At 46.5% G+C, this 12,412-nt stretch overlaps 1 protein-coding gene across 2 annotated transcripts in view; it reads left to right on the top strand.

Annotated features, from left to right (window-relative positions):
- The window catches only part of SPTBN1 (spectrin beta, non-erythrocytic 1), a gene marked incomplete at both ends in the record, with an annotated part of 79,595 nt that overhangs the window by 27,613 nt on the left and 39,570 nt on the right, over positions 1-12,412 (top strand). For both annotated transcript variants that reach the window (XM_080342135.1, XM_080342136.1), the window contains 5 exons: positions 5,556-5,707; positions 9,110-9,283; positions 10,074-10,165; positions 11,318-11,398; positions 12,158-12,273. In XM_080342135.1, coding sequence (XP_080198261.1) covers positions 5,556-5,707; positions 9,110-9,283; positions 10,074-10,165; positions 11,318-11,398; positions 12,158-12,273 — 615 coding nt within the window. The remainder of the gene's footprint in view (positions 1-5,555; positions 5,708-9,109; positions 9,284-10,073; positions 10,166-11,317; positions 11,399-12,157; positions 12,274-12,412) is intronic.

Here is a 12,412-nt window from a genome sequence, read left to right as displayed (position 1 = left end):
TGTTGAATTGTTCACGATGAAGGAGCTGCTTTATTTTAAAGTTCACCTGTTGTTTCTACACAAGGGCCCCTGTGTTTTCTGTACAAGATGGGTGAAAGTTTGACTCTGCAGGTTTCATTCCAGGTCGTTGCTTGCCTCTGCACCTGTGTGTTACGCACTTCTGGCTTCTACATTAAATCTATTGCTTTTCATTTTCACCAACCCCTCTTTTCAGCCCTGACCCATGATCTGCTGCTGGAGAAAAGCAGCATCCGCTGGTAGTTTTATTGCCTTGCTGCTAAAGGGGAGATAGTCACAGGACACCTGAGTGTTCAGAGAAACTAGTTCCATTTCCTTTCACTATGGGCCTCCCCCGACTGGGTGATCCTCCCTCCTTCCATCATTTTCTTCTCTGTTGAACGATTCCGATGTATTTTAATTCAGACTCGCTGTGCATGCTTGCGCGTTGTTCTCTCTGGGCTTCTCATCAGCACAGGTATTGACACAGCATGTACGGGCACCGTGTGAAAAGGCTGTGGTTTCGTGAGTGTTTTTCCAAGCAGGTGTTTCTCTCCTCAGCTGGTCCGGCACAGATACACAGAGGTGCTTTTTCCCCTCTGTATTAGAATCCTGTCATGTTCAGTGTCAGTCTCCTGTTGCTGTAACAAACCGTGAAGATTATCATAGTACACGGATTCGTGTTGTTACCTGATAAAATCTTGTTTGATCCCCACACTGTGGTCCCAGCAGCTGACCTGCCGTTCTCTCAGGCACCTTTCTCTATTGAAAAACTTCCAAGCAGGGCTGGAATTTGTGAAACTGTGAATATTGCCGCCTGTTGAACTCCATATCCTCGCATCTGTGAGAAAACACAGAGTGATGTCCTGCACCCTGAAAAACCTGGGGTCCTGGGGATGTTGTGCCGTGAAGGGAAGCTCTGTGTCTGTGGGCACGGTACCCAGGGTGATGATGGAGGAAATGGGATCTCAGCACCCGTGCTGTGCCCGGACCAGCGCTCAGCCCGTCTGCTCAGGCTGGTCAGCACCACCCTGCGTAGGGTGCACACCGGCTGTGCTTGTTGCCATAGTGGAAAAAACCCAATCATTTTAAGCTGGAAAAATTACCTTCACATGGTAATTAAAAAAGGCATAAACCTGCAGGAGGCAGAAGTTTTGGGGTTGGGGATTAAAACTCATGTTTAATTTGCCTTGCCCAAGGTAAGACAGGGATCCCCAGGCATGGGTGATGCACAGAGCTGGGAGGACGTGGCTGCTGGAGTGCTGGGCTGTGCCAGGGCAGTGGTGCTGGGCACTCACCGCTCCTTTCAGATGCTCCTGTCAGCTTCCTTGCTGTGCTCTAATGTCTCTGTTTTCTCCAGGAGCATTTTGAGAGCCCCCCGGGCTGTTGATGTGAGCTGGTGCAGAAGCCTGTGCATTCCGGGGCCGGCAGGAGCTCTTGCACACTGCAGTTGTTGTACCTGTGCTGTGCTGGGCTGGCAGCAGTGTGTGCCAAACATATTTGCTGTTCCGTTTGAAACGGATTCAAGGTCAGTTTGTTGAAAATGTGGTTTGACCGGTATGGAGGGGAGCAGCTCGTCTTGCAGCAGTTTTTAGCACACGGCAGCCGCACAGGTAACCTTTGCCACGGCAGCCAAGGCGCTGGGGCTGATAACGCTTTCTGGCATGTGGGAGCAGCCGCGGGGTCAGGGGGCCCGCGTTCCTCCCAGCGCGCTCCCGCAGCCCTGCATTTTGGGACAAATTCTCCATTATTCCAGCAGAGCTCTGCTGGGCTGAGTGTGTGACAGAGGGAGGATGGTGTGGGTGACCCCTCCTGCTCTCGCACACGGGGATTCAGTGACTGACACTCTGCTCTTTCAGAAAGCTGACCACGTTTTCATCAGGATTTTCTCTCATAAATTCACAGAGGAAGGAATGACTCTTCTCAAGCAGGGAAGGGGCCGGGTGCCTGCTCGTGATCCCGTCCAGCCCTGGTTTATTCGCATTTCAGCGTACAAACTCTGGCTTATTTACTAAACTCCCAAACAAAGTCAGCCCTTGGTTTATCTCAGTGACAGAGCTGGGGTTTGCAAGGCACTGTACGCTAGCAGTATTGTCATGGGACTTTCCGCATAAAGGAAATTTCCATCCCAGTGTTGCTTCAAGATAAGTTGGATTCTCTTATTATCAGTACTGCTGTTGGAGTAGCTTCCGTTTCCCTGCTGTGTGTGTTTTGCATGTTGCGCATTTCTCTTTACCCTTGGGAAACAAATGTTTTCACAAGCTGTAGGACGCTTGGAGCTCCACCCATATCCTCTAGTTTTAATTAATCTTGAAAATCTGAAACTGTGTTTTTGAAAATATGAAGGACGTTTGTCAAAATGATCACATGAGATTCATAACTAGCACTTCAGGGCCCATTGCTGCTGTTAAATCCCTGGTATCATCACTCAGGGCTGCACCTGGCCTTAGTATGTAGGTTTTTACACAGCACTGCATGTTAAAAGAGTCATGTAGTCAAATTGCCAGAGCTGTAAGTACCGCTTTTCTGTATGTATGTTTCTTTGTCTGAAACATATAACCAGAATTCATTGGTTTTAATCCTGTGCGTGTTTTAACCTGAAACCCCAGAGCCAAAAAATACAGTTTATCAGTTTGAAAGGCTTGGTAACAGCGTTGCAAAAACCTGCAGTCGTTGTGAAACACCATGTAGAAATAATCAGGAGAGGTTTTAACACGACCAGCCCCAGCCACCCAACTTTCAAACGGGCTTGTTTTGCTTTCCCACGTCGTGGGAACACCGGGAGTGAAGTGACGCGGGGGCAAGAACGGCTGCGCCTTTCTCTCGCTGCTCGTGGCAGCAGCAATGAAGCTGCTCGCACATGCAAAGGGGTGACAGCGGGCTCAGCGTGTGGAGTTAGCGCTCAAACCATCGCAGCTGCGGTCTCGGTAGAGATTTTCACACTGGTTTTATCTGGTGGTGCGAGCAGGGAGGAGGACGAGGCTGCGGAGGATGGGTGGGGACCAGGTGAGAGGAGTGAACGCAAAAAGCCACCCAGGCCCTTCAACCTCTTGCCGTAAACAGGAAAGCGGGGACCACAGAAAGCGAGACAGAGGAACCAGGAGAGGCAGCAGCTGCCTTTGAACTAAATAAAGAATACACATAACGGCACCGAGCATCAGCTCCCAATGCACAGCGGGCCTGCAGCTAGACAGGGAGCGCCTGCAGGCACCTTCGCCAGTAATTTCGTGTGGTTAGGGATGCTGAGGCAACCAGAAGGAAAAGGAAGCGCTGGAACTTTCTCAGGTTTTTTCTCCTGAGTCCCCACTGGCTGGAGAATCCACTTTGACATCCTGGGCTGTGTGAGCACCGTGTGCAGGGTGGACCCGTCTTCCCCTCCTGAAAGGACTGCTGGAGCCGCTGACCTGGCGGCTTGTGTTCAACAACAGGGATCCTAAGCTGGTATCAGTTAATACAATGGCACCAAGGTCTTTGCAGCCTGACTTGGCATGTCATGTCTTCAGTCTGTTCACGTCTAGACTGCGACCCTTCATCTTCTTTAACTAGAGCCACATGGATGTTCTTCTCCCACCCATAACTTTATCATGATCCCAAATTGGGAGGATTGTTGATAACTATAACTTTTGACCAAAGATTTTGTAATGGATGGCTTCAGGATGATGCTTGATATCATTTGGTTTTCTGTGCCCAACTCTATGTTTAGGATCCTGTCCATCCGTATTTCCCTTCAGAATGACTGTAACCACAGGGACATCTGAATGTTTGCTTCTGTATAGAGACCACAGTGATTAAATGAACAAACTTGCTGAGCTGTTCTGGGGCTCGTTCAAGCTGGTGAAGGGAGATGTGGGAATTTCTGTTGGATTTTCTTTAAAAAGCATCAGCTCTTGCAAAGTTTCTGTTCTGTGACCCATTTCAAGAACTAAAAGCCTGGATTACTAGACAAGCAAATATGCAGATACAGCATTCCCAGGAATTTGCTATAAATAGTTAATAAAATACATATTTAAGGTTAGACACTATATTGAAATCATTCCTTGGATAGACAACTATTTTTGCGAGTCAGATGCATTGGGTTTTTTCTTGTTTGGTGAAAGGCTGAACAAGGGCTGTTGTTGCAGCACTGGTACGGATTGCAACACGGTGAGGAGATGGTGCAGAATGTGGGCTGGTGAGAGTGGATTGAGCAGCACACGGGAGGAACTGAAATCTTGGGGTGGAGTTTCTGCAAGCGGGCAAACGGCCGCTGAAGTCGCGCCCTGTCAGGTTCCTCCTCCTCACCACCCACCGTTCTACTAGATGATTTCTTTTCTTACTATGTTTTTTCTTTCACGTGTTTTGCAACTATCTGTTCTCTTCAGCCTCAGCCTCTTTGTTATTCCCTGTCACCAGGACGAGGCGCTCGCTGCTGTCCCGACTGCTGAAACCCTGGGTAGGCACATACAAACATGGTGTTGATCTGCACCGTTAGCAGCGTTTTCTGTGTTTCAAACGATGAACTCAGAGATTTTCAGAGCTGGACATGTTACATTTTGATTTAGGATTTACCCGTCTTCATGTCCTGTTTCTGAATGCGCCAACACCTTCAAAGAGAGTGAGGGAAGGTTTAAAAATGAAATGCATCCGCTTTCATTCCCATTCTGACTGTGGGCTTAGGAGTCCAAGTTTGAGCAGCTGTGTTTTCCCAGATTGGGTCTGTAGTAGTTCCCAGCTCACTGAAGTGACTTTTTGCTAACAAGGAACAGCTTCATCCAAAGCCCTTGGCGGAAGATTTTGACCACAGACAAGTCTGATGTTTTCTGTCAGGGAGTTCTGGGCTTGGCAGGTCGCTGGTCCAGAGTTCCTGAATTAACGTGGACTGTGTGAGCCTGTGCATTAAGAGAGCGCTCGTAGCCAATGTTTTAGTGTATAAACACTTGTGAAAGACTCTGGGAAGGGCAGGTGGAAAGAACTGACTTTTCTGTGGCTTTAAGTAAATGTGAGTCTACCTCAAACACGCAGTTACGGAAAAGTTCATCTTGACATTGTGTAAATACAGTGACAAATGTTGAATCTGCACATAAATACTGAAATGAGAAGGAAAAAACTAAATAGGAAGCTTTGGTCTCTGCTGTCTTTTGTACTTATCTTAATCCGGGGTGACTTGTGGTGTTTCAGGGATGTGTTGTGGATTTGTGTGTGTATTTGAGAGCAGAGGTTGGCCTTTTCTCCCGGTGTGGGAACACAGAATAACTCTTGACCAGATTACTGGACAGTTTGATGAGCTCAGACCCGCTTTATGTTGTAGCTCAACAACAGACCTCCTTACACCTTGAGAAAGCTGCTTAGCTGAGCAGCAAGTAAGTCTGCAATCTATAGTTCAGATTAATTCCATAGAAAATGTCGTAAAATGGGAAGAAGGGTAGTTTTTCAGTGCAAAGTCCCAATTTCTTCAATGATTTTGCTAAGAAGAGAAACCATATCTTTCATTTAACATTAGACATGGTTGAACATCACATTTTCTCATAGCTCCACGAACCGTGATTTATTTTGAGTAACGCGGTGTTGTTTCCCAACAGATGAACGTGAGGCAGTTCAGAAGAAGACCTTCACAAAGTGGGTTAACTCCCACTTGGCACGCGTGTCATGCAGAATTACGGATTTGTACACCGACCTTCGCGATGGAAGGATGCTCATCAAACTTCTGGAAGTTCTTTCGGGAGAGAGACTTGTAAGTGCCTATTAATAATAATTTTGGGGGGGTTGTTTTGGTTTTGGGTGTTTTTTTTGTGTACTTGGATTTTCTTCTGTTTGAGGAATATCTAAAATGAATTTAAATAAATGGAGCAAATTCGTTCTTTGGGTATGAGGAGAGTGTCCTCTTGATACAGCACAAGGGGGTGGTGGGTAAGAAAATCCTCATAGTGGAAATGCCACTGCATGACAGGAAAAGTGGGTGTCAGGAGATGGCTGGGTATCGCTTTTTCATTCAGTTCCTTAAATGATGGCTACGCTCTTAACTACCTAATTCAAAGCAATCTTTTCAAAGAAGTATGGGTCTTTAGCTAAGTCCTGAGGCTACTTGAGGTTGCGACTGTGTAATCGCCTGTCATCAAACACTCCTGTTAATGGGAGCTCCATGGCTTAGAGTGTGGTTAATGAATTGAACATATGGGCGCAGTGCAGTGTGTGTAGAGTCGGGCAAGGGGAGCATTCCCCGTGTGTCTGTGAGGGGAAGGAAGCTCTGACGTGCGTGGAAGCGTCCGGCAGGGATGAAGGCATTGTGTGCATGGAGGTAACTAATCTCAGTGTTTGTCAACTACTGTTTGCTCAAAACACATTTGTCTCTGGGCCAGATCGTTTACTTCAGCGAGGTATTAGGTTTGACGTGTCTGCTGGAGGTAGCAGATGTTGTTCATACAGGGATAACTGAGACCAACGTGCCCCGTTACGTGAGGATTCCGACAGTGGCCTTGCCACCTCTGTTTAAATCTTCATGTCCGCCTGCCAAGGTTTGACTTGCAGTGTCAAACAGCAGCGGTGCAGCTCAGACCAGTCGTGTGGCTCTTGCTGCGTGATTCATTTCCATTTTCCACTGCAGGTTTTGCAAAACGCAAGCAGGGCTTAGGCAGCGGTTTGGGCGGGGGTGCGGGAGCCACCGGCGGGGCTACTGGATCCGCACTTGCATCATCGTTCGCGTGTCGCCTTGGCAGCTGCCTGCACCGCCACAAATTCCTCTGTAGCTTCCTTATCTCAGGATGGAGGACAGCAGTCTCTGTTTGAACAGTACATTCCACCACACCTTCCTCTGCAAACACCAGTACAGATAACGCAATGCACTAAACCTTGAGACAATGACACATGCCAAAAATATTCCGGGAGGGTTGGCACGTAGCATCCACTTGCTGATGTTCTCCAGCCTTTTGGAATTTATTTGAGCTGGTATTGGTTACGTTCTGATATCTCCGTGCCACCCAAGCAGCAAAAAGGCAGTATCTTATGCAGAAAGCTTAAAACCAAGACAAGAAACATGAAATGGTAAGAAAGCAATAAACAAATGCAGAAACTGGCCTAGATAATTATTTTATTACGGTGTGTTTACTGATGCAGTAGAACAGACAGGAATTGTTCTCTCACTTTTGCAATGGGTTCAGATGCTGGAGCCAGATGCCCGTGGAACAGCCTGGGGTTGAGGATACTGACCAGAGGAGCAGGATGCTCTTTGCTCTCCGAGACCTCCAGCCTTGTTTGCACAAACCCTGCACTTTTCAAAAGCTCTTGTGATTTTTGATGGTGAAAACCCGGAGTCCTTGGAAAGTGTTGGAGAAACTCAAAATGAGCATGTCCAGTAAGGCACGAGGTCCTCTGTATCGTACAGAATTTAGACAGAAATTGGTAGCGTGTGGTAGTCTCACTGACCAAAGCAGAAGAGTATCCAGGCAGTGTGAAAAGGCAGCTGTAAGTTTATTTGCACGCACTGTTAACCAGCTTCTCCCAAACAGAAAAATAAAGCTGACAATTGTTTTCAGCACAAAATCAAGCATTTAGCTCAGTTTCTTCCATAACTATTTAAAGGATTAGTGAATTCCTTGCAGTTCTTGGATGCTCAAAGGTCACACTGTTTAAGCACATTCTCTGTATTAAGTTCTGCTACATTTTCTGTTGGAAAAGGGAAGATTTTTGATGTAAACCAGATTTTTCTGATAGTATGCATGTGAAGACTGCGTTCCATTAAATCCAATGAGGGATGCATTCAGCATAGCCCATCAAAGGTGAGATTGTACCTCACTGTGTCTCTGGAGGCGACACAGGAGCGAGTGCAGCCGCACTTCGGGCAAACCCGACTCCATTCCTCTTCCTCCTGCTGCAGAGCGGTGGGTTGAGCTGTGGGGACAGGAGAATGGAACTCTCTGTCTTCTCAGGGTGCCTGACATTTTTTAGGCCAGGTGGCACTATTATTCTTGCCCATGCAGGATTTGGAAGTGCCTGCTTGGCTTTTGAAACCATTTTCTGCCACTGCAGCTTAGCAATGGCCACAGTCCCGGTCGTTCCTGTGTTTTGGGAACGTCACCCTAAAAGTATCTGCACTTTGTGCCTCTTCAGAGGGACTTTTACACCCAGCAGCTGTGGTGGGTTGCTGGAGAACCGTGCTGCCTGAAAGCTGAAGTGAAACTGAAGGCCCTGGGGCTTGTGTGCCTGAAGAGCGTCGTCTTTCTAGCAAGCGCGTGGTCTGTGTGACTCAGTGTTACACAGGCTGCTGTGGCTGGGGACCACAATGTGGCTCCGCGGAGGCTCTTGCTCTCGAATGCGGTGTGAGGCGAGGCTGTGCCTGAGCTGCTGCATGGCCAGTGAATGACATTCGCTGCAGAAAACACGGAGATGATGGCAATGAGTAGTCTGGCTGAGTCCCTTTGGTGGCATCTCAGTGGGCACTGAACAGGCTGTTCAGCTGTAATCCCGGTCTGCACAACAAAGCTGCTTTAATGGTCAGTTTTACAGGAGACTTGTACATGTTGCTCTTATATTCCTGGCTTTTTCCATTTGCACTGGGCCTTCGTAAGACTGTTGTTCCCGTGACTGGTTTTTTTATTATTGTGTTTACTTTCTTTTCCTATGAAGGAATTGTCTGGAATAAATCTCTTCTATTATTTTCATAATATTTATCCTACTTCAACTGGCCACAAAAAAGCGATGACATTTCTTTCTCAAGGAGTTTTCTTGAGTAGCTTACTGTCCAAATCTGAGCTCCTTTTTGGAGAATGTGCATCTATATTGACAGCTGCTCTCTGCACATTAATTACCAATTCCCTCTATCATGTATATGCCAGTTACCAGTTTGTTTCGTATCTTTATCTTTGTAGAATCTTCTTTTGAAGAAGAACTTGTACTGGGGAAAAAAAAAACGTTGGGAAAATGTAACAGGTGTGGCATGAGCTTAACAAAATAATTTATCTTCCAGTAATGAACGGATATACTAGACAGAAACATGAAGGAAGTGAGCAGGGAAATACTTGGAAAGGCGGATGAAATTGGCGCTCAGTGTGTGGACTGGACAGTTACTATAACCAGCGCATTTTGGTTTTTAATTCCATCTACAGTAACACATGTTTTTCTTTTCCCTTTTACTTTCTAGCCCAAACCAACGAAGGGAAGGATGCGCATCCACTGCCTGGAGAACGTTGACAAAGCCCTCCAGTTCCTGAAGGAGCAAAGAGTGCACTTAGAAAACATGGGATCTCACGACATCGTGGATGGGAATCACAGGCTCACACTTGGCCTTATTTGGACTATTATCCTGAGATTCCAGGTAAAGATGTAGAGATACGCACGTTTAGGTTTCCATACCTGGAAAGACGTTCTCAAGAGCTAAGGGGGGAGGAAGAATTCACCTTTGTGGTGCTGCCGTCCTGTAGGGGCAGCCAGTGGGAGTTTCCTCTGGGGAGAGTCGTGTGGTTTTATTTTGAAATGACTGATAAGGATGAAGCTCCGTTCACAGAGCTGTACACTCTTGCAGACCTGGGGGAAAAGGGTCACGGGTGGGCTCTGCCCCGATGGGTTCAGGGTCCCCACAGGAATCACTTTAGTGTCCCAGCTAAAGGCTGAGATTTCTTCGTTGCCAGCAAGTTGCACGTTGGTCTTTGCCCTCAGTTAAAAAAGGCTGGAAAGTCCTTTTGCAGGAAGGATAATATATAATAAATAATAGGATTTATAACAAATAACATAGTAATAAATATTTAATAAATCTAACATTCTCTTCATTTTGGTGTTGCTCAGTGCTTTGCTATTATTGAAGTGTCCACCATGGAACTTCACAGAAGCTACAATGCTCTCTTAGAAAAGCGTTTTCTGGTGAAGTTTGAAGTGTTTTGTCAATGGCCTAAACAAAGAGTGATCGCACAGTGAAATATGGGCAGACGAAGCTTTGTTTTGACATGAATGCTCTTAAAAGAGGAAAAGCATTCACCTCCTTCCACACTGCCTGTCATCATACATTGCCTTTGTTACTTACATTCTCATATAATTTCTTTCGTCATTTCAAAAAAGGCAAAAACTGTGTTTTCTCACAGAAATATTTCAACCTTGTATGTTAATTTTAGATCCAAGATATCAGTGTTGAAACCGAGGACAACAAAGAGAAGAAATCTGCTAAAGATGCTTTGCTTCTGTGGTGCCAGATGAAGACAGCTGGGTGAGTGTGGATTAAGTGATTATCTCTAAAGCTCTTACAGCATTTTGAGTTTTTATTGAAATAATTTTAAATGGGCAAACACATATCTCTCCTTAAGTGGATTCAGTCAAGACAAGTGAATTGATGTTTACAAGTCAGAAAATTCTGAATTTGTTTACAAGTCAGAAAATTCTGAATTTATTTCATTAACGCTGTGTGATAAACATACCAATCTGATAATCCATGAATATGTAGTAATGTGCCGACTCGTTGTCGCCCTATCCTGAAGAAATAATGAATAACTTAAAGAATAACTTAAGGTGTTTGCCACCAACTTTCCCCTCTTTCCATATATATGGAAATATTTCCGAAATGTCTTTCTCTGGCAGTGACCTTCTTGCGTAACTCAGTACCCGTTTGGAGAGCTTCAGTATGTTTCCCCTATGAAACGCAGAGGTCCCTGTGCTCACTTGGGGCACTTCAGCATTATTCTAGTGGTTCTTCATCTTCTTCTTCCAAGAACTCTTAGGAAAGTGGTTTGTGAGCAGCCTGAAATTTTTGGAGACTTTCAAAATGGACAGGTCACCAAACAAATGGATTTTACATCTGTGTACCCACGGGGCACAAGGGTGGCTGTTGTCTGTGCTTTGTTTAAAGGTCAGACAGTGCCACGGGGCAGTCCTTGGAGAAGGGTGCCCTGGGATAGCTGATGATCTCAAGGAAAACTTAAAATATTGCTGCTCTGGTGGCACTCGCAGCCACGCAAATTGCTTTTACTTTTCTCCGTTCCTCGAGCTCTTCTCTTGAATTTCATATTTTGAGTATGGGCAAAGAATTCTTTGCCAGCAGCTATTGTAAATGAAAGCAGGCTTTAGACTTGTGTGGATTTGGGACTGCAGGTTGAACAGCAAGTTATAAAATAGTAACTTCCAGCTGATTGCTTCAAAGGATGTGTAGAGCTTTTGTCTGGAACGCATGTGAATTCTGCAGGGTTTACAAGGGTCAGTGAGATGCACTCACCTCTGGTGTTGGTGACAGATTGTCCATCATGGGACGATAATGTCCCACCCTGGGTTTGCAGTGACGGAGTCGCTCCTGCAGGCAGGTTCCAGCGAGGCAGCTGCGCCGGGGATGCCCGACTCACCGCGCTCTCTCTGCTTCTTGTTCTGGCAGGTACCCCAACGTCAACATCCACAACTTCACCACGAGCTGGAGGGACGGGATGGCTTTCAATGCACTAATACACAAGCACAGGTATGTGTGGGTAAATGTCTTTGTGCATTTTGAAAGCTGGGACTGTTGCAGGTTCTGCTGTTACCTTGCAGCTTGATTTTTAAATGTGTGGAGAGGAAGAAATTGAAGAATTGCTGAGAGTTTTATAGCAACTCGCCTTGCTTTAGAGCTTCACCGCTCTTGCAGTCACTGAGAGCTCATCTGGGCAACAGCTTCCCACATCACACTTCAAAACAGGTTGCGTTTGGTTTAAAGAGAATAAATGATACAGGATTGTTTTGGTTTGTGACTGACCAGGCTGGAAGAAGAGTTTTTGTACCTTAGTGAGTTATCAATGGTAAGGTCTGATTGCTTGGAATTCAGGGTTGGGAGGGAGAGACGGCACACGGCAGCAGCTGGGAGGGGAAAGAGATCCCTGAGCAGGGCTGGCAAAATCTGCTGCTACATTTTGGCGTGGCCGGGGATGCTGCTCATTGGCAAGCTCAGGTGAAGCTGTTGGGATGGTTTGCACACTCACATGGGCATCAGGAGAGGCTGCGTGGCCACGACTTTGTTCCTTCTCCAGGTCACCTCTATTCCTGGTAAACCGTGGTCCGTTTTTTGCCGTGGGCTGGGTGCTGCCGTGGCATTGCTTCATTCCTCCAAATGCACAGGGCTACGGGGGAAGTGGAACCTTGGCAGCACGAGGGACCAGGTTTTCTGAGGACTGCAGATTTTAGTTCATTTGAGGGTGGCTGCACTGTGCTTTGAGAAATCTGAAGAATTTTCCATCCTGTCTAGGCCTGATCTGATTGATTTTGACAAGCTGAAGAAATCAAATGCACACTACAATCTGCAGAATGCTTTTAACCTTGCAGAGCAACACCTTGGTCTCACTAAACTCCTGGACCCCGAGGGTAAGAATTCCTGCAGTTTCAGCACTTTGCAGCTCTTTGTGGGCTCTTTTCTGCCACCCCTCCTTGGCGCGGGGCACAGCTCCTTGTGTTAGAGAGGCTGGATGCCGTTACTCACCTGGTGACACAGGCAGAGGGAAGG

This window comes from Nesoenas mayeri (assembly GCF_963082525.1).
Source record: "Nesoenas mayeri genome assembly, chromosome: 3".
Taxonomy (NCBI): domain Eukaryota; kingdom Metazoa; phylum Chordata; class Aves; order Columbiformes; family Columbidae; genus Nesoenas; species Nesoenas mayeri.
Note: the sequence above shows the minus strand (reverse complement) of the source record. Positions and strands in the feature narration are given on the sequence as shown.